The sequence below is a fragment of the Pimephales promelas genome, chromosome 9 (assembly GCF_988280905.1).
Source record: "Pimephales promelas chromosome 9, fPimPro1.hap1.1, whole genome shotgun sequence".
NCBI classification, from domain to species: domain Eukaryota; kingdom Metazoa; phylum Chordata; class Actinopteri; order Cypriniformes; family Leuciscidae; genus Pimephales; species Pimephales promelas.
The window spans coordinates 38,219,629-38,242,128 of record NC_142777.1 but is presented as its reverse complement, the minus strand read 5'-3'; the positions used below and the strand labels follow the sequence as shown (position 1 = coordinate 38,242,128).

Below are 22,500 nucleotides of genomic sequence, written 5' to 3'. Positions count from 1 at the left end.
CTATCTTTTACTGGCGTGTGTGTGTGGGAACACCTCTAAAGAACAAGCCGAAGTCGTGTCTCTTGTGTTTCGAGATCTGGGCTGAAACAGAGCCTTGTGTGTGTGTGTGTGTGTGTGTGTTGCAGAATGAAAGCCTCATGTTGTGTGTGTGTGTGTGTGTGTGTGTGTGTGTGTGTTGCAGAATGAAAGCCTCATGTTGTGTGTGTGTGTGTGTGTGTTGCAGACTGAAGTGCCGGCGCTGGTGGGAGAGATCTACCAGAACTTCTTCGTGGAGAGCCGGGAGATCCCGGTGGAGAAGGCTCTGTATAAGGAGATCCAGCAGACGCTGGTGGGCAACAAGGGCACCGACGTGTTTCACCGCATCCAGGGGGACGTCTACGAGACCATGAAGGAGCGATATTACCCATCATTCCTGGTGAGCGACCTGTACGAGCGGCTCATCAAACGAGAGGAGCAGCGGAGCAGCTCACAGTCCAGCAGCGAGGAGAAGGACGACACCGTGAGTTTCTCCACATCCATCTCTCTGCAGTGTGTGTGTTCTATATTAGAGTCAGTGTTTCTGAACTCCTGAAACGCCTCCAACGAACATGTCACAATATTGTATAATATTGACATAAAAACATAAATACATAAATGAATGTATAAATAAATAAAAGTGGAAATAATTAACCCTCTGATGGTCTTGCTTTATGAGTCACGTCCTGGGCCTTCCCGCTCAGAAGTGACCGGAGGCCTAAAAATGAAACTTCTTCCATCCCAGTAAAACCAATGCAATTTATTTTTGTTCTATAATATTTATTCTTTTTAATTTAGTATTTTGAGACAATTTGATTGAATTTATTAATATTTATGCAATATTTATGGTCTATTTTTTCAATACTTTTCTATATATATATATTTTTTTTTTTATTATTATTTTTAAAATATTAATGCAGTATTTTTGTTTAATATAGAGTCTAGGCCTTCAGAAAAAAAATATTTTTTGAAGAAAATTAGCACCATCTGGTTACAGTATAGAGAAAAAGCGTAGAATGATGGTGTAACCACTAGATGGCATGTACAGCTCTCTATGGAGAGGCATGTGAATTCCCCAGCTGTTTATGAACACACTTTTTTTTTTTTTTTTTTTTTGGTGGATTTGAATATATAATTGAAACAATCTCAAAACCTATTTCTTATTAAAAAATTTGTAAAAAAAAAAAAAATTTTGTGTTTTTGTCAATTTCCCATTCATTTCCTATGGGGGTCATTTTTGACCAAAGACCAAAATCGTGACTAATTTTTTTACGACCACTTAGCATGCTCGGATCATGAACTTAATTTTTTTTTGTGTTCTCATACCTAATGCCAGAAATGTCACCAAGTTTCGTAACATTCAGATGAAGCTGTGATTTTTAAAAAATTCAAAACATATTTTTGTAGTCTGAATTTATTGGTGTGTATGTGTATAAAAGTGTGTTTGTATGTGTGTGTGTGTGGGTGGTTGTACATTTTTTGCACTCTGTATGTTGTAGAGTGTCACCCCTTTACTGCAGTGTACTTCTTTTACGAATCGTGGCTGATTTGTAGATTGTACAAACAAAAATTCAGAGGATTTTTTATTTTTTTTTAAATTTCTCATTCATTTCCTATGGGTCGGTCATTTCTGACCGAAGACCACGAGTGTGACTAATTTTTTTACGACACTTATCATGCTCGGATCATGACCTCAATTTTTTTTTGTATTCACATACCAAATGCCAAAAAAGTCACCAAGTATCATAACCTTCCGATGAAGCTGTGATTTTTAATAATTCAAAACAGAAAATTATTCGGTCAGAAGTGACCGAGGACCATCAGAGGGTTAAATGAATAAATGTGTGAAAAATACAATTAGCTATATATAAATAAGGAAATAAAAGTATAAATACTCATTTATTTGTGCTTTTTAAAAAAAAAATTGTATATTTATTTCTGTATTTATTTATTTATTTTAAATCAAGTCAGCTTTGGCATTCCATACGCAGGCGTGTCTGTCTTTACAAAGTGACATCGCCAAATGACTTGTCTCCAGTGTACTCCTGTATTTCTAGTCGTGTCCTCTTCAACACGACGCGAGTCTGGCTTCCACACGCCGACGCTCAGTCCTGATGTGTGTTTGTGTGTGTTCAGTGTCATGTGATGGACGGAGCGGACGTGGTCCTGGACGAAGGCAGTCGAGGCATCAACGAACAGGCCAGTTACGCCGTCACCAAACTCCACCAGCTGTACGAGAGACTGGAGTACAAACGCCAAGCGCTCGGCTCCATCCAGAACGCTCCCCGGCCCGATAAAAAGGTGATTCATGAGAAATACTGCACTTTTATTGCAAACCAATCTAATTTGACATCAATATTTTTAAGTTGCCGGCCATTTACAACTTCTACTAGCCAAAAACAAAAGAAAAGAAATCAACCAGATTAACTATGTCAAAGCTCTCTCTATATATATGGACAGATCTATACAGTACACTGATATTTGTATATATATATATATGAATGATATTTTCGCCTCTTCTGCTCACCAGGGCTGCTTTTATTTAATCAAAAATACTGTAAAAATTCTGAAATATTATTCTAATGTAAATCAGTAGTTTTCTATGTGAATATACAGTAAAGTGTAATTTATTCCTGTGATGTTCAGCAGCATTACTCCAGTCTTCAGTGTCACATGATCCGTCAGAAATCACTCGAATATGAGGATCTGATGGTCAAGACACAGTTATGATAACATCTATGATTTTCATCTATGAAATTCAAATTTCCTGACACAAGACCTGACAAGTAATTTCTTGAGGTCAACTTGTAGAGAAAGACGCATATAGACTATCACATATCTATAGACTAAACATGTGATTATACGCATATCATTTATCTGGACAATAACTTGTGTCACTCTCTGTGACTGTAATCTCCTGTTATCAGTGTAAAGCTGCTGTGAAACTCAGTATAGTTAACAGCGCTGTATAATGATCTGTCCTGCAGATCGTGTCTCTGCTGAAGGAGGAGATCTGCACCATGGAGAAGGAGCACAGCGACCTCACGCTGCACATCTCGCGCACCGACTGCTGGTGTGAGAACCTGGGCGTGTGGAGAGCCGTGGTCAGCAGCGCAGAGGTCAGAAACACACATCCGCACGTTCAGTTACCTTACACAAGCAAACAACTCAATGAATCTCAAGTCAAAAGTTTGGAAGAAGTCTCGTCTGCTCATCAAGCCTGCATTTATTTTTATATATATATATTTTTTTTTCATTTTCATAATTTCATAATTTTTATTTCGGTCAGTTTCAAAAATAAATTTACAAACAAAGATAGAAACAAAAGTGAAAATACAATATAAACAATAATAAAGATGCTTGACCGAAAAGGTGTCGGCTGAAGCTTATGCTTATTGTGCTGATGCCGATCCTTTATTTAACAATTTTGTGAAAATAATAACTAAAAGAAAGGAAAGCTAAACTTATTCAGCTTTGTATAATGTAATCTTTTTTTAATATACAATTTCTTAAAGCTGCCTATAGATTTACATGTTTTCAGTTCATCATCGAGACATCTCTGTTTAACATTTGTTCTAATCTGTGGTTTATTGAACATGAGTGTTCCTCTGAGTTCATAAGGAGTAGATTTCATTTTAAACAGGTTCTGTTTCATATATATATATATATGTGTGTGTATTTATATATATATATATACAGTATATGTGTATGTATTTATATATATATATATATATATGTATGTATGTATGTATGTATGTATGCATGTTGTATGTGTTTGTGTGTGTGTGTGTATACCTATATATAAGTAGTGCTTATTACTAGTTTGTCAGCCAGTGAAATTCTGGTACTTTTGACACCTACAGTATCTATACACATTAGTAAATTAAAAATTAATACACACACTGTTAATGCATACACATGCATATTTAAAAAAAAATATATATATATGAAGAGTTCAGATGCAAAAGCCTCTAAGTGCCATTTAAAAATTTTGTTCTAGAATGACCATTTTTATCAAGCTTGTATATTTAAGTTCAGTAATTTCACTTAAATGGGAATGAAGATTACCTATTAATTGTCATTTAAGTGAAATTACTGAACTTAAATACACAAGCTTGATAAAAATGGTCATTCTAGAACAAAATTTTTAAATGGCACTTAGAGGCTTTTGCATCTGAACTCTTCATATATATATGTATATGTTTATATAGTCTATGTATTATTTAAAAATTCTGTATAGATAGGTGTCAAAAGTACCAGAATTTCACTGGCTGACAAAATAGTAATAAGCGCTACTTAGATTTTTATTTTTAAATTATCAGTAGTAAAATAAACCCTCAGCCAGTCGCTGCGGTCTGCAGATAAACGGCTGCGCCGACTGAAATAAGGGTGTGAACTTCCTGTGAAAACCACGGACTGAAACTGTAGTGACACTAGACTGATGAATGCCTCAGTTCATGTCAGATTACTGTGACAGAAACTCTTACTAAGCTCGTCTGTGTAAAGTGTTCACATGCTTTCAGTCGTGTAATCCTGGAAAACCTGGTGACTTCCTGCTAATGTTGTGATGTCACTGAGGAATTACAGTAACAGTGACACAGAGTAACACTTTACTTGAAAGGGTGTGCATAACACTGACATGACACCTTCATAATCATGACATGACACGTTAAAAATATGATGGAGGGTTCACGCATGTTTATGAAAACTGTCGTTAAGTGTCATTCGCTCATTTTGACACATTGACATAAACTAATACTTCATAAATATATAGTATATACATCCATCCATCCATTTATTCATCCATCCATCCATTTATCCTTCCATCCATTTATTTTTTCATCCATTTATTTTTTCATTCATTCATCCATCCATTTATCTATACATCCATCCATCCATTTATTCATCCATCCATCCATTAATCCATCCACTCATTCATCCATCCATCCATTTATCCATCCATCCATCCATCCATCCATCCATTTATCCATCCATTTATTCATCCATCCATCCATTTATCCATCCATTCATCCATCCATCCATCCATTTATCCATCCATTTATTCATCCATCCATCCATTTATTCATCCATCCATCCATTCATCCATCCATCCATCCATCCATCCAACCATCCATCCATTTATCCATCCATCCAACCATCCATCCATTTATCCATCCATTTATTCATCCATCCATCCATTTATTCATCCATCCATTTATTCATCCATCCATCCATTTTTTCCATTCATCCATCCATCCATTTATTCATCCATCCATCCATTTTTTCCATTCATCCATCCATCCATTTTTTCCATTCATCCATCCATCCATTTATTCATCCATCCATCCATTTTTTCCATTCATCCATCCATCCATTTATTCATCCATCCATCCATCCATTCATCCATCCATCCAACCATCCATCCATTTATCCATCCATTTATTCATCCATCCATCCATTTATTCATCCATCCATTTATTCATCCATCCATCCATTTTTTCCATTCATCCATCCATCCATCCATTTATTCATCCATCCATCCATTTTTTCCATTCATCCATCCATCCATTTATTGATCCATCCATCCATTTATTCATCCATCCATTTATTGATCCATCCATCCATTTATCCATTTATTAATTCATCCATCCATCCATTTATCCATCCATTTATTCATCCATCCATCCATTTATCCTTCCATCCATTTATTTATTCATTCATCCATCCATCCATTTATTCATCCATCTATTTATTCATCCATCCATCCATCCATTCATCCATCCATCCATCCAACCATCCATCCATTTATCCATCCATCCAACCATCCATCCATTTATCCATCCATTTATTCATCCATCCATCCATTTATTCATCCGTCCATTTATTCATCCATCCATCCATTTTTTCCATTCATCCATCCATCCATCCATTTATTCATCCATCCATCCATTTATTCATCCATCCATTTATTCATCCATCCATCCATTTTTTCCATTCATCCATCCATCCATTTATTCATCCATCCATCCATTTTTTCCATTCATCCATCCATCCATTTATTGATCCATCCATCCATTTATTCATCCATCCATTTATTGATCCATCCATCCATTTATCCATTTATTAATTCATCCATCCATCCATTTATCCATCCATTTATTCATCCATCCATCCATTTATCCTTCCATCCATTTATTTATTCATTCATCCATCCATCCATTTATTCATCCATCTATTTATTCATCCATCCATCCATTTATTCATCCATCCATTTATTCATTCATCCATCCATCCATCCATCCATTTATCTATACATCCATCCATTTATTCATCAATCCATCCACTCATTCATCCATCCATTTATTTATTCAGTCATCCATCCATCCATCCATTTATTCATTCATCCATCCATCCATCCATCCATCCATCCATCCATCCATTTATCCATCCATCCATCCATCCATTAATCCATCCACCCACTCATCCATCCATCTACTCATCCATCCATCAATTTATCCATTCATCCATCAATCCATCCATCCTAATCTGTCCACATCCTCATCCATCCATCCACTCATCCATCTTAATCCATCCATCCCTATTGTTAAACAGTAATGTGTGTGTGTGTGTGTGTGTGTCAGGCCTCAGAGGAGAATGGAGAACAGACGGCGTGTTACTGTGTATCCGTGAGTCTTTCTGAAGACGACGACTGCAAGAACAACCGCTGGAGCGTCACCAGGAGGATCAGCGAGTTTCAGGCTCTGCACAGGAAGTTGACGGAGGTACGCCTGATGGTGTCACATCCTGTTGTCGTGGCAACGCCTTGACTCATCATGTTGTTGTGTACAGCCTCAGTCCTGATTATGCGTGAGCGAACACAAACCACAGGCCGACGCTTGCTTTCTTTCGCAGTGTTTCCCGTCGCTCAAGAAGGTCCAGCTGCCCTCGCTCAGCAAACTGCCCTTCAAATCCATCGACCAGAAGTTCCTCGACAAATCCAAAAATCAACTCAACACGTTTTTACAGGTGAGCCAGACTGAAGAGTGCTGGCATGAAATAAAGGAGTTTGAGCTCTAGAGCTTCATATAAAACAGAATCTCAAACTGAGCCGTAAGACTCTCCATTGAGATTCAATTCAACTATTGAAACAAACATTATTCTCATTATACACCCGAGTCATGAGTCTCAGAGCACATTTGTAAATAGTAACTCACTTGCTTTCGATTTTATTTTGTCCATTAAATTTTTTTTCTGTCATCCCACAAAATTGTTTTCAAACATATTTGACCCCAAGTGCAAACTTTATAACAAGCCCAAAACTCCATTTCCCAGCATGCAACTGTGAGTCTCTGTCGGTGACCAGCTTCTCAGAGGAGAGCAAACATGATTCTAGAGTATTTTAGATTTAGTGCTTTTTAAAAAAATAGACTTCGGCTCCGTCACGTTTTAATCCCTCATGTTAATGATGACAACAGGACTGTGTTCTTGCAGTATATGTGTGTGTGTTTCTGGCCTCATGTGAGTGTGTGTGTTTGTTTCCTCTGTAGAAAGTTTTGACGGACGAGCGCATGTGTCAGAGCGAGGCGTTGTATGCGTTTCTCAGTCCGTCTCCTGAATACTTGAAGGTCATCGACATCCAGAAGAAATCCTCGTTCTCTCTCGCATCCTTCCTGGAGAAACTGCCGGGAGACTTCTTCTCACACCAGGAGGTACACACACACACACACACTGACTCACTCACTCACTCACTCACTGACTCACTCACTCACTGACTCACTCACTCACTTACTCACTCACTGACTCACTCACTCACTGACTCACTGAATCACTCACTCAATCACTCACTCACTCACTGAATCACTCACTCAATCACTCACTCACTGACTAACTCACTCACTGGCTCACTCTCTCACTGAATCACTCACTCACTGGCTCACTCTCTCACTGAATCACTCACTCACTGAATCAATCACTCACTCACTGACTCACTCACTCACTCACTCACTGACTGACTCACTGACTGACTCATTGACTCACTCACTGAATCACTCACTCAATCACTCACTCACTCACTCACTGGCTCACTCTCTCACTGAATCACTCACTCACTGAATCAATCACTCACTCACTGACTCACTCACTCACTCACTGACTGACTCACTGACTGACTCACTGACTCACTCACTGAATCACTCACTCAATCACTGGCTCACTCTCTCACTGAATCACTCACTCACTCACTGAATCACTCACTCACTCACTCACTGACTCACTGACTCACTCACTCACTGACTCACTCACTCACTGAATCACTCACTGACTGACTCACTCACTCACTGACTCACTCACTCACTGAATCACTCACTGACTGACTCACTCACTCACTGACTCACTCACTCACTGACTCACTGACTCACTCACTGACTCACTGACTCACTCACTGACTCACTCACTGACTCCCTCACACAAACACACACTCACTCACTCACAAAGTATGTATTAAATGTCTTTAAAACAACATACATGTACAATATAATAATTGTCTAATAAATTTGTTCCTGAAAATAAAGAAAAATTAAACTATTTTCCCTCAATATATTTTTTGTATTATTATTTTTAACTTCATTGGCCATTAGTTTCTTCATATTTTATGCTCCAGATTTTCAGATCAGATGTGATGTGTGTGTGTGTGTGTGTGTGTGTGTGTGTGTGTGTGTGTGTGTGTGTGTCAGGACGAGGCCGAGGATGACAGTGATCTCTCAGATTACGGTGACGAGACCGACGGGAGGAAGGATGCGCTGGCGGAGCCGTGTTTCATGCTGATCGGGGAGATCTTTGAGCTCAGGGGCAGTGAGTACAAACCAAACAACCATCGACTAGTGTGTGTGACGTCACCCGTAGTGTTTCTGAAGAGCGTTTTTGAAGCCCAGAGTGGGCGGAGCCGGCCGTCGCCATCTTGGCAGCGTCACTCCCGGATAAACGAAAATGTGCAGTGAGACGATTAGCTGAGGTGACGCTAACAGACAAACGGCTAGCAGTGACATCAGCGGCAATCCACCTGTCACTCAAGTGGCCACGCCCTTAATTATGCACAACTTTAAGGCTTAATATAATTTAAACGGATGAGTTATAAAAACATTCACCCCTCTCACAGTCGTCATGAAGGGCAACATTAGCGATATAGACCAAAAGACTGTAAACATGTTTTATTCTGCTGTAAAGTTGGCCATTTTAACATGGGGGTTTATGGGATTGACTCTCTTCTGCAGCGCCTCTAGTGGCCAGTCGATGAACTGCACTTTAACTCTCTTCAGTGTTGAATCAAGAGAGAACGGGAGGTTGCCGCTTGCCAGACACACACACACACACACACACACACACACACACACACGTCACCCGCAGTGATGAAACGTTGATCTCTCGCGTCTGTGGCTGTGAAACTCAACACATCTGTGACCGCCGGACCGTGTGACGAACTAACGGCTAATGCTTCACACTATTAAAAACATTTCTGTTCATTTAAATAAAGCAGAATATGATTTGAATATATTTTAAATAAAATAAAATATGAATATTAGTTGAAAAATGAAATTAAAAATGCTGCCTTTGCAATAAACTAAAATAAGTGGAAAGTTTCTGTTTTAAAATTCCTCCATTAATACTGAAAGCATCACGCAAACGTTATCCAGAGCCCTCGTGACGTAAGTCGTCTTTAACGTTGAGTCTAGAACTCTAGATTTCTGAAATCATCTTTTTCTAAGCATGTGGATCAGATGGAGTAACGTCCCCGTGTGTGTGTGTGTGTGTTTCTCTCGGCAGTGTTTAAGTGGGTGAGGAAGACTCTAATTGCACTAGTCCAGGTCACGTTTGGACGCACCATAAACAAGTAAGCAGAGCTGGACGCTGGTCATGTGACCTGCTGGATCTGTCACTGATTGGCTCTCTCTCTCTCCTCAGGCAGATCCGAGACACGGTTCACTGGATCTTCAGCGAGCAGATGCTGGTCTACTACATTAATGTGTTTCGGGACACGTTCTGGCCCAACGGGAAGCTGGCGCCTCATAACAGAAGCCGCTCCGAGAGCGAACGCAAGGAGACCAAGGAGAGAGCGCAGCAGAAGCTTCTGGACAACATCCCGGGTGAGCACACACACACACACACACACACACACACACACACACTGAAAAAATTTCACGTTTAGTCAGGATTCACACTCTCACACACACACTCACTCTCTCTCTCACACACACACACACACACACACACACACACACACACACACACACATACGCACACACACACACACTCACACATACGCAAACTCACTCACACACACAATTATCTCCCTCACATGCACACTCACTCTCTCTCTCTCTCTCACACACACACACACACACTCAAACATACGCACACTCACAAACACACACACACACACACTTGATTCTCTCACTCACATGCACAAACACTCTCCCTCTCTCTCTCTCTCTCTCTCACACACACACACACGCACACACACTCACACATACGTACACTTACACACCCATATGCACACACACACACACACACACACAATTCTCTCATTCACACACACACACACACACAATTCTCTCATTCACGCACACATTCTCACTCACACACACACACACACACACACACTCTCTCTATCTCTCTCTCACACACACACACACACACACACAAACATACGCACACTCACACTCTCTCTCTCTCTCACTCACTCACTCACTCACTCACTCACACACACACACACACACTCTCTCTCTCTCACTCACTCACTCACACAGACGCACTCTCTCTCACACACACACACACACACACACACTCACTCACTCTCTCTCTCTCACTCACTCACTCACACAGACACGCACTCACACACACACACTCACACACACAGGCTGCAGCGAGCGAGTCTGTGATTGGTCGGCTGAGACTGTGGATTATGATCAGAAACGCTTGTTGTCGTTGTTCAGACGCGCTGCAGAATCTGGTCGGGCAGCAGAACGCCCGATACGGCATCATCAAGATCTTCAACGCCCTTCAGGAGACCCGAGCCAACAGACATCTCCTCTACGTGAGTCGCACACACACACACACTCCGTCACACTTTCTCTCCGTCAGCTGACGCTCTCTCTGAAACCTGAGCTTTACTCGCTGAAAGATCATCAGTGCTCGTTACTCAGAGGAAATACACACTTCTCAAGCCTTCTTGATGATCATGGATTACAGACATGATGAAAACCTTTTCACAATATTCTAATTTTGACTTTGGGACTTTCATAAACTGTAATGCTTAATCATCACAATTATAACAAATAAAGGCTTGAAATATCTCACTTTGCATCTAATGAGTCTATATAATATATTAGATTCAGCTTTTAAGTTGAATTACTGAACCATATTCTGATTTTCCGAGTGTGTCCTGTAGTGTGTGTGTGTGTGTGTGTGATGATACTGTAGCGCCATCTAGTGGAGGACATGATGAATGTTTTCTCTCTGTCTTCAGATCTTGTTGGAGATGCTTCTGAAAGAGCTGTATCCTGAGCTGAGCGTCGACGCCGTCCAGGCCTGAGTGTGTGTGTGTGTGTGTGTGTGTTTTAATCTGTTCTTGTGTTTTTGGAGGAACAGGCCCGGTCACTCACTGCCAGCTGTCATCTTCTGCTTCTCTCTTTCCTTTTTTCTTCTAGGGGGTTTTGCTTTGTAATGTGAATTATGAGTGTAAAAAGACGAAGCCAGACCAATGTAAACGCTCTACATATTATTGTGACCATTATGAAGGCTTTTAATCGTGCAATATGTCATGTACAGTTATTGTGAAGGTTCTGTTTGTGATATTATTATTATTATTATTATTATAGACTTTTATTTTTACCAAAAATAGGCTAGAGCATTTATAAGCAATAAATTGCAAAAGAAGATCTGTCATGTGTCATGTCTTCAATATAGTAAAATATTAAATATGTACATTAAAATGCAATTCATAACTTGAACTTGAATACAATTTAGTGAGTACTTCAATTTCTAAATTAAATATTTTTTTTTTGTTGTTTTTTATTGTATTCTTTCTTCTTTTGTGGGGAATTAAATAACATCCAGTTGATGTATTTATACGCGTAATGGTTTCAAAGAAAGAAAAAGTTATGTTGTAGTTTTAAAATATTTATAACATTCATTAAAAAATATGTTTGAAAACTTTTTGAAAAATAATACATTTTATATGTACACACACATATTCAAGATATTAGCTGAACTTTTTTCATAAAAACATTTAACCGATTACATTTGTGAGAATTTGGCACATGCGTTTTAAACTATCCTCTCTGTGGATCATCTTTATATCATCACACAGAAATAATCCTGAACTTCTCTGAGATGAAACGAGTGATCGTGTGGTTTATATTCTGCCGTGTACGACGTTCATCTGCAGCTCCTGACAGATTGACGGATCCATGCTGGCAGCCTGACGACAACGAGAGAAGTCCAGTCAGCTTTACAGTACAGATCGCTCACATCATCCGCAATTTTGACTTTTCATCGTTATTGGAGTTTGTATCCTGAACTTCAGCCATGCAGCTCCTTGTTTCCTGTCTGCCATTATTGGACAAACTTGATTAATTCAGGTGTGCCTGATTATTGTTGTTGTGACTACTGAGGTCAGGCACACCTGGATTAATCAAGTTTGTCCAATAATGACAGACAGGAAACGAGGAGCTGGCTGAAGTTCTGAAAGTAGTAGAGCTGTGCATAAAGCCAACTGAAAGTTTATATCCCGCGATTCTGAATTTATCGCAATTGCAAATTTATATCACACAATTCGGACTTTTCATCGTTATTGCAAGTTTATATCCCACAATTCAGACTTTTTATCGTTATTGCGAATTTATATCCCGTAATTCTGAATTTATCGCAATTGCAAGTTTATATCCTACAATTCAGACTTTTTATCGTTATTGCGAATTTATATCCCACAATTCTGAATTTATCGCAATTGCAAGTTTATATCCCACAATTCGGACTTTTTATCGTTATTGCGAATTTATATCCCACAATTCTGAATTTATCTCAATTGCAAGTTTATATCCCACAATTCAGACTTTTTATCGTTATTGCGAATTTATATCCCACAATTCTGAATTTATCGCAATTGCAAGTTTATATCCCACAATTCGGACTTTTCATCGTTATTGCGAATTTATATCCCGCAATTCTGAATTTAGTGCAATTGCAAGTTTATATCCCACAATTCTGAATTTATCGCAATTACAAGTTTATATCCCGCAATTCTGAATTTATCGCAATTGCAAGTTTATATCCCACAATTCAGACTTTTTATCGTTATTGCGAATTTATATCCCGCAATTCTGAATTTAGTGCAATTGCAAGTTTATATCCCACAATTCTGAATTTATCGCAATTGCAAGTTTATATCCCACAATTCAGACTTTTTATCGTTATTGCGAATTTATATCCCACAATTCTGAATTTATCTCAATTGCAAGTTTATATCCCACAATTCAGACTTTTTATCGTTATTGCGAATTTATATCCCACAATTCTGAATTTATCGCAATTGCAAATTTATATCACACAATTCGGACTTTTCATCGTTATTGCAAGTTTATATCCCACAATTCAGACTTTTTATCGTTATTGCGAATTTATATCCTGTAATTCTGAATTTATCGCAATTGCAAGTTTATATCCTACAATTCAGACTTTTTATCGTTATTGCGAATTTATATCCCACAATTCTGAATTTATCGCAATTGCAAGTTTATATCCCACAATTCGGACTTTTTATCGTTATTGCGAATTTATATCCCACAATTCTGAATTTATCTCAATTGCAAGTTTATATCCCACAATTCAGACTTTTTATCGTTATTGCGAATTTATATCCCACAATTCTGAATTTATCGCAATTGCAAGTTTATATCCCACAATTCGGACTTTTCATCGTTATTGCGAATTTATATCCCGCAATTCTGAATTTAGTGCAATTGCAAGTTTATATCCCACAATTCTGAATTTATCGCAATTACAAGTTTATATCCCGCAATTCTGAATTTATCGCAATTGCAAGTTTATATCCCACAATTCAGACTTTTTATCGTTATTGCGAATTTATATCCCGCAATTCTGAATTTAGTGCAATTGCAAGTTTATATCCCACAATTCTGAATTTATCGCAATTGCAAGTTTATATCCCACAATTCAGACTTTTTATCGTTATTGCGAATTTATATCCCGCAATTCTGAATTTAGCGCAATTGCAAGTTTATATCCCACAATTCAGACTTTTTATCGTTATTGCGAATTTATATCCCACAATTCGGACTTTTCATCGTTATTGCAAGTTTATATCCCGCAATTCAGACTTTTTATCGTTATTGCGAATTTATATCCCGCAATTCTGAATTTAGTGCAATTGCAAGTTTATATCCCACAATTCGGACTTTTTATCGTTATTGCGAATTTATATCCCACAATTCGGACTTTCCATCGTTATTGCAAGTTTATATCCCAGAATTCAGACTTTTTATCGTTATTGCGAATTTATATCCCGTAATTCTGAATTTATCGCAATTGCAAGTTTATATCCCACAATTCAGACTTTTTATCGTTATTGCGAATTTATATCCCACAATTCTGAATTTATCGCAATTGCAAGTTTATATCCCGCAATTCTGAATTTATCGCAATTGCAAGTTTATATCCCACAATTCAGACTTTTTATCATTATTGCGAATTTATATCCCGCAATTCTGAATTTAGTGCAATTGCAAGTTTATATCCCACAATTCTGAATTTATCGCAATTGCAAGTTTATATCCCACAATTCAGACTTTTTATCGTTATTGCGAATTTATATCCCACAATTCTGAATTTATCGCAATTGCAAGTTTATATCCCACAATTCAGACTTTTTATCGTTATTGCGAATTTATATCCCACAATTCTGAATTTATCGCAATTGCAAGTTTATATCCCACAATTCGGACTTTTTATCGTTATTGCAAATTTATATCCCGCAATTCTGAATTTAGTGCAGTTGCAAGTTTATATCCCACAATTCTGAATTTATCGCAATTACAAGTTTATATCCCACAATTCTGAATTTATCGCAATTGCAAGTTTATATCCCACAATTCTGAATTTATCGCAATTGCAAGTTTATATCCCACAATTCGGACTTTTTATCGTTATTGCGAATTTATATCCCGCAATTCTGAATTTAGTGCAGTTGCAAGTTTATATCCCACAATTCGGACTTTTTATCGTTATTGCGAATTTATATCCCGCAATTCTGAATTTAGTGCAGTTGCAAGTTTATATCCCACAATTCTGAATTTTTTAATCGCAATTCCAAGTTTATATCCCACAATTCGGACTTTTTATCGTTATTGCGAATTTATATCCCGCAATTCTGAATTTAGTGCAGTTGCAAGTTTATATCCCACAATTCTGAATTTATCGCAATTGCAAGTTTATATCCCACAATTCTGAATTTATCGCAATTGCAAGTTTATATCCCACAATTCTGACTTTTTATCGTTATTGCGAATTTATATCCCGCAATTCTGAATTTAGTGCAGTTGCAAGTTTATATCCCACAATTCGGACTTTTTATCGTTATTGCGAATTTATATCCCGCAATTCTGAATTTAGTGCAGTTGCAAGTTTATATCCCACAATTCTGAATTTTTTAATCGCAATTGCAAGTTTATATCCCACAATTCGGACTTTTTATCGTTATTGCGAATTTATATCCCGCAATTCTGAATTTAGTGCAGTTGCAAGTTTATATCCCACAATTCTGAATTTATCGCAATTACAAGTTTATATCCCACAATTCTGAATTTATCGCAATTGCAAGTTTATATCCCACAATTCTGAATTTATCGCAATTGCAAGTTTATATACCACAATTCGGACTTTTTATCGTTATTGCGAATTTATATCCCGCAATTCTGAATTTAGTGCAGTTGCAAGTTTATATCCCACAATTCGGACTTTTTATCGTTATTGCGAATTTATATCCCGCAATTCTGAATTTAGTGCAGTTGCAAGTTTATATCCCACAATTCTGAATTTTTTAATCGCAATTGCAAGTTTATATCCCACAATTCGGACTTTTTATCGTTATTGCGAATTTATATCCCGCAATTCTGAATTTAGTGCAGTTGCAAGTTTATATCCCACAATTCGGAATTTTTTTAATAGTAATTGCAAGTTTTTATACTACAATTCTGACTTTTTTATCGTAATTGCAAGTGCATATCCCACAATTCTGACTTTTTTATTGCAAATGTGTTCATACCTATAATTCTGGCTTTTAAATCATAATTAAAAATGCAGTTTACATCCCACAATTCTGACTTTTTTTATCGCAATTGCAAGTTTTTGTAGCCCACAATTCTGTTTTTTTTAATCAAATGTGTTTACATCTCATAATACTGACATTTTAATCGTAATTGTGAGTTTATATAGCCCAATTCTAACTTATTTATTGCACTTGCAAGTTTTTTAAAATCTGTTTTTTTATCGCAATCGCAATTCTGACTTTATCGCAATTGTAAGTTTACATACGGCATCATTTTTGAGAGAGAATCTCTGAACTGCAATTCAAAAGTCTGAATATTTCCCACATCACTTCTCAGCAGCAGGGCATTTTACTGTGCAGAACAAATGCATTATAAAAGACACTTACTGCAAAGACACATTTTTTTAAACATTTGCACTTTAGTGTACCTGTGTGAAGTATCTTTTGGCCCTGTCTCTGTTCTGCGGGACCCCTCGGCCCAGATAAAGGCAGCGTGCGAAGTAAAACATGGCAATAGTGATGCCCTTCCTGATGAACTCCTCCAGACAGCCGGTCCGTCTCGCGATGGCGCTCGTGTCCTCGTATCCACACACTCTGGGAACAACCAAAACCAGTCATTATATGCTGAATCTTTTCAGTCCGACTGAGCCGCCAATACGATTACTAACGGATTATGTGTGTGTACCGTTCTCCCAGTGCTGCGGCTCTGGAGTAGAGTTTGCGCTGGTAGTAGCAGGCCGTCAGATGACCCTGAGCGTAAACGTTCCCTCTCTCGGCCGAGGCCTTCAGGCAGAACAGGGCCGAGTCCGGGTCCTTCTGCACACCGAGGCCGTGCAGATACATGACTCCCAGAGCGCCCTGAGACTCCACACTGCCGTTCCCACACGCCTCCGAGTGCCACGAGAACGCCTGACACACACACACACACACACACGCTCAGGTTTACTACATCTGAAAAACATGCATTACACTTCCCTGAGCGATGATTTCAGAAACGACTCTGAGAGATGCGCTACTGTTGGTCTGGAAGATTAAATTAATACTTTTATTTAGAGACATTTATAAAGTTACTTTTGTTTACTTACTATTCATTAAACAATTCTGAAAAATAAAGGTTTCCACTAAAATATGAAACTGTTTTCAACATTAATCATAATCATAAATGTTTCTTGAGCATCAAATCATCATATTAGAGTGATTTCTGAAGGATCATGTGACTTTTCATCGTTATTGGAGTTTGTATCCCACAATTCAGATTTTTTTTATCGCAATTGCAAGTTTATATCCCACAATTCTGACTTTTCTTTTCATCATAATTGTAAGTTTATATCCCCCGGATTTCTTACTTTTTTTTCATCGCAATTGCAAATTTATATCCCGCTGTTCTGACTTTTGCGAGTTTATATCCCACAATTCGGACTTAATTGTAATTGTGAGTTTATATCCCGCAAATCTGACTTTTTTATTGAAATTGCGAGTTTATATCCCGCTATTCTAACATTATCTTTACAAGATATTTACAAGTTTTTATGCCGCAATTATAACTTTTTGATCACCATTGCGAGTTTACATTTCTCAATTCTGACTCTATTGTAATTGTGAGTTTATATTCCACAATTTTTCTTTTCTATCATAATTGCGAGTTTATATCCCACAATTTTGACTTTTTTATTGCAATTGCGAGTTTATATCCCGCAATTCTAACATTATTGTAATTACAAGTTTTTATCCCGCAATTCTGACTTTTTCATCGCCATTGCGAGTTTACATTTCTCAATTCTGACTTTATTGTAATTGTGAGTTTATATCCCACAATTTTGACTTTTCTATCCTAATTGCAAGTTTATATCCCACAATTTTGACTTTTTTTATTGCAATTTCGAGTTTATATCCCACAATTCTAACATTATCGTAATTACAAGTTTTTATCCCACAATTCTGACTTTTTCATCGCAATTGCGAGTTCACGTTTCGCAATTCTGACTTTCATCACAATTGCGAGTTTACGTTTCGCAATTCTGACTTTTTCATCGCAATTGCGAGTTTACGTTTCGCAATTCTGAATTTTTCATCGCAATTGCAAGTTTACGTTTCGCAATTCTGACTTTCATCGCAATTGCGAGTTTACGTTTCGCAATTCTGACTTTTTCATCGCAATTGCGAGTTTACTTTTTGCAATTCTGACTTTTTCATCGCAATTGCGAGTTTACGTTTCGCAATTCTGACTTTTTCATCGCAATTGCGAGTTTACGTTTCGCAATTCTGACTTTTTCATCGCAATTGCGAGTTTACGTTTCGCAATTCTGACTTTTTCATCGCAATTGCGAGTTTACGTTTCGCAATTCTGACTTTTTCATCGCAATTGCGAGTTTACGTTTCGCTATTCTGACTTTTTCATCGCAATTGCGAGTTTACATTTCGCAATTCTGACTTTTTCATCGCAATTGCGAGTTTACGTTTCGCAATTCTGACTTTTTCATCGCAATTGCGAGTTTACATTTCGCAATTCTGAATTTTTCATCAAAATTGTGAGTTTACGTTTCGCAATTCTGACTTTCATTGCAATTGAGAGTTTACATTTCGAAATTCTGACTTTTTTGTAATTGTGAGTTTATATCCCACAACTGTGACTTTTTTATCGTAATAGCAAGTTTATATCCCACAAATCTGACGTTTTTATTCCAATTGCGAGTTTATATCCCGCAATTCTGACGTTTTTATTTCAATTGCGAGTTTTTATCTCGCAATTCTGACTTTATCGTAATTGCAAGTTTACTTGCCAACCACAAGCCTATCCCCTCATAAATCACTATTCGAAAATCCCATTAGATTCCCAAAGGAACCCAGTGCTGATTCTCTGGTTGTGCGACTGCAAGCGGAGGTCATGGATGATCTCAGGACCTTGGTGAGGTCGAGGGTCTCGGGTCTGCAGTAGAACATGCCGAGAGACGACTGCGCCTCCACACTAGCGTTCGGGTTCCCCTCATCAGCTGCCAGGAGCCAAAGCCTGCGGGAACACACAGGGCACCGTCCCAAATCACACAAATTCCTACTAGCGGCGTCACAATAGATCATGTCACAATATATGACAATACAAAAATGCAACAATATGTATTGTGGATAGTGACATTATGTGTTGTGTACAGTTCACCCAAAATAAATAAAGTTGCATTTTTGTAATGCGATATATTGTGACACGATCTATGGTTTGTGTTTTGTGTGTTAGTTTCTCACCGCTCTGCTTCAGCGCTGGACGCCTGGACCCCGTGACCCTCCAGATACGCCCGGCCCAGGTTATACAGCGCCGCGTGTCTGACAGAGCCCGCGTGTGAGGAATCCCACAATGCAACTCTTCTCATCAACTCTATTGCTTTGCCCTGTTAAAGTTGGTGGTTTTCATATGAACAGTGAGACTTTAATAGTGTAACAGTGTCCGTCCCCTTTCCCGGAAGTATTTTTTTCCATTAATTTTCTCCCATAGAGATTTTAAAATAGTCGGATAAGCCATGAACCGAGCCAATCAGCTGCGAGAAAAATCACAACACTGCAAACTTTGGTTTGAAGCAAAAAACGTGTTTGAAAACAAGACTGTGTGAGGACCTCAGTGAGGGAAAGAACTACAATCCCATGAAGCATTGTGAATGACACAAACTAAAAAACGGGCGAACTATAATATAATATATAAAAACAATATAAATATTTAAGTTCATTGCAAAATATGCATATACAAACATTTCAGTATTTTGAGTGTAGAGAGCTAGTTTATGGGAGTGGGCGGAGCTAAAGAGCTGTTTTGCCTCTCTCGACTCAAATTTTCTGTACAGCATTATGGGTAATGTAGTTTATCACCACAAATTTAGATGTGGAAAGCATTTCTTTTATAAATAAGTTGAATTCATGCAAGCTAACAGTTTCAACAGAAGCAAATACCATCGATTAACATCCTCGTAGCTCACAGTTGGGCTGTCTTTAAAGGTTTTCAAATGGGGAAAATGAATGGAGTTGACTTCCGACTGTTGCGCTCCAATTTTAGTTGCTTTTGCAGGCGTTTGTAAATGTGTAACATACAAAAATCCTATTATTACTGTGGATCTGAGAGATATCGTAAATAAGAAGGTCCTCACAAGGTCTTCTTTGGTTCCAAGTCCATCGTAATACATGACCGCCAGCTGATATAGAGCTCGGGGATCTTCATCTTTAATGCCGTCGAAGATGATCTCTGCTTCCGTGAAGCGGCCCTGAAGAACAGTCACGGGTCATGGGTCACATTCCCACATAGATTAAATGAGAGAGACTTTAGGCATCATCACCTCCTCATAGTGTAACTGTCCCAGGAGGAAGGCGGCTTGAGAATCTCCACTTTCTGCTTTCTCTTTAAGCAGAATCACTGTCTTCTCCACAGACTCAGCACTGATCTCTGCTAAACTCAAACACAATCAATATATATATGGATGATCTAATGTGTGTGTGTATAAATATATATGATCAGAGATATGGATCTTATATAATATATATGTATATATAGCAGAGTGTTAAATGAACACTGAAGCAGTGTCAAAGTTAATGAGGTAATTGAGTGATGATTGAGCATTATTGAAGAATGAAGAATGAAGAAGCAGAATCACAGAAGGAGAAAACCAGAATTTAAAGTCACCATTATGATGATCAGTGTTTGTTTAAGTTGGGCTCTTGACCTTTAAATCATTAACTTTAGAGTCAGGTGTCTTCAATAATGCTCAATCATCACTCAGTTAGTCACTTAATTATCTCATTAACTTTAACACTGCTTCAGTGTTTATTTGACATTTAGAGTTTATATAATTCGTTAATTTAACACTGGGGAATTTGCTTTGTATATACATATGCACTATCAGTAAAAAGTTTTGGATTGTTACGATTTTTATTTAAAAAAAAATAAGTATCCTCTGCTCACCAAGGCTGCATTCATTTGATAAAAAATAGTAATATTGTTAAATATATTGACAATTTAAAATAACTGTTTTCTATTTTAATATAAGTGTAATTTATTCCTGTGATCAAAGCTGAATTTTCAGCATTATTACTCCAGTCTTCAGTGTCACGTGATCCTTCAGAAATCACTGTAATATGTGAATTTTATGCAATAATAATAATAATAATAATAATATTTTTTTCAGGATTCTTTGATAAATACAAATTTCAAAAGAACAGCACTGATATGAAAATGTCATTGAAAATGAACATTTTAAATGTCTTTACTGTCACTTTTGATCGATTTAATTCATCATTGATGAATAAAAGTATTTATTTTATTTATTTATTTATTTCCCTCGAAAAATAAAATAAAAGTTCTTACAACTGACCCCAAACATTGAAATAAAAATGTAAATAACTGTTTTCAATATTGATAATAATCAGAACTGTTTCTTGATCATCAGATTATCATAATATTACAGTGATTTCTGAAGGATCATGTGACACCGAAGATTGAAAATTCAGCTTTCATCACAGGAATAAATTTTAAAATATATCAAAATAGAAAACAGTTCTTTTAAAATCTTATAATATTTAACAATATTTTTTGTGTGTAATTTAATCAAATAAATGCAGCCTTGGTGAGCAGAAGAGGGTTATTTTAAAAACATTAAAAATCTTGCCAAAACGTTTGATTGATAGTGTAAATGAAATACACATCTCCGATGACGTGTTTGACTCACCTGGTTGCATCATCTCTTCTTTATAATTCTCGGTTATTGCATTGAGAAACTTCGAGGTTGTGATTTTCTCCATTTCCACCCCTATGATTTCCCCCCACAGAACCACCAAATCACTGCTTACAAACACACTTTATTTTTCACCATCAGCAGCAGTGTAAGAAAAAGCATAATGCGTAGATTATTTCCACGGTTTTCTTTCCTAACGGATGAAACGCTTGTTTGATGGTGGCGAAAAGTGAATAAAAAACATTACAAACAAATGTTACCATGACAGCCACTGATGACCTCACACTGTGGCTTTTAATGGAGCTTATCGTCGTAATTAATACAATTTAATACATTATATAATAATATAATTTTCAACAATTGCGTGTTTATTAAAAACGTATTTATCTCCCTGTCAGCTAATTAGTTAAAATGTAAACATAAAATAAAATAAAATAAAAATAA

General features: G+C 37.4%; 2 protein-coding genes across 3 annotated transcripts in view; one reads left to right on the top strand and one right to left on the bottom strand.

The window, feature by feature from the left end:
- Positions 1 to 11,948, top strand: part of snx25 (sorting nexin 25) — a 44,572-nt gene extending 32,624 nt beyond the window's left edge. Inside the window, exons 9-19 of the mRNA XM_039655059.2 lie at positions 224 to 499; positions 2,152 to 2,316; positions 3,003 to 3,134; positions 6,657 to 6,797; positions 6,928 to 7,041; positions 7,563 to 7,724; positions 8,748 to 8,865; positions 9,835 to 9,901; positions 9,973 to 10,154; positions 11,004 to 11,104; positions 11,537 to 11,948. Coding sequence (XP_039510993.1) covers positions 224 to 499; positions 2,152 to 2,316; positions 3,003 to 3,134; positions 6,657 to 6,797; positions 6,928 to 7,041; positions 7,563 to 7,724; positions 8,748 to 8,865; positions 9,835 to 9,901; positions 9,973 to 10,154; positions 11,004 to 11,104; positions 11,537 to 11,602 — 1,524 coding nt within the window. The 3' untranslated portion in view covers positions 11,603 to 11,948. The remainder of the gene's footprint in view (positions 1 to 223; positions 500 to 2,151; positions 2,317 to 3,002; positions 3,135 to 6,656; positions 6,798 to 6,927; positions 7,042 to 7,562; positions 7,725 to 8,747; positions 8,866 to 9,834; positions 9,902 to 9,972; positions 10,155 to 11,003; positions 11,105 to 11,536) is intronic.
- lrp2bp (LRP2 binding protein) lies at positions 3,079 to 22,299 on the bottom strand. 2 transcript variants are annotated; one of them, XM_039655061.2, is made up of 8 exons: positions 22,051 to 22,299; positions 20,665 to 20,774; positions 20,479 to 20,592; positions 19,589 to 19,731; positions 19,256 to 19,361; positions 17,040 to 17,263; positions 16,783 to 16,948; positions 3,079 to 3,165 (listed from the first exon to the last, which is right to left on the bottom strand). In XM_039655061.2, exons 1-8 carry the CDS (start codon positions 22,121 to 22,123, stop codon positions 3,136 to 3,138), a joined length of 966 nt encoding a protein of 321 aa, XP_039510995.2. In that variant the 5' UTR covers positions 22,124 to 22,299; the 3' UTR covers positions 3,079 to 3,135. The 2 variants fall into 2 exon arrangements, with proteins under 2 accessions (XP_039510995.2, XP_039510994.2); XM_039655060.2 differs by lacking the exon at positions 3,079 to 3,165 and adding an exon at positions 12,224 to 12,490.
- Between the last annotated feature and the right edge of the window lie 201 nt (positions 22,300 to 22,500).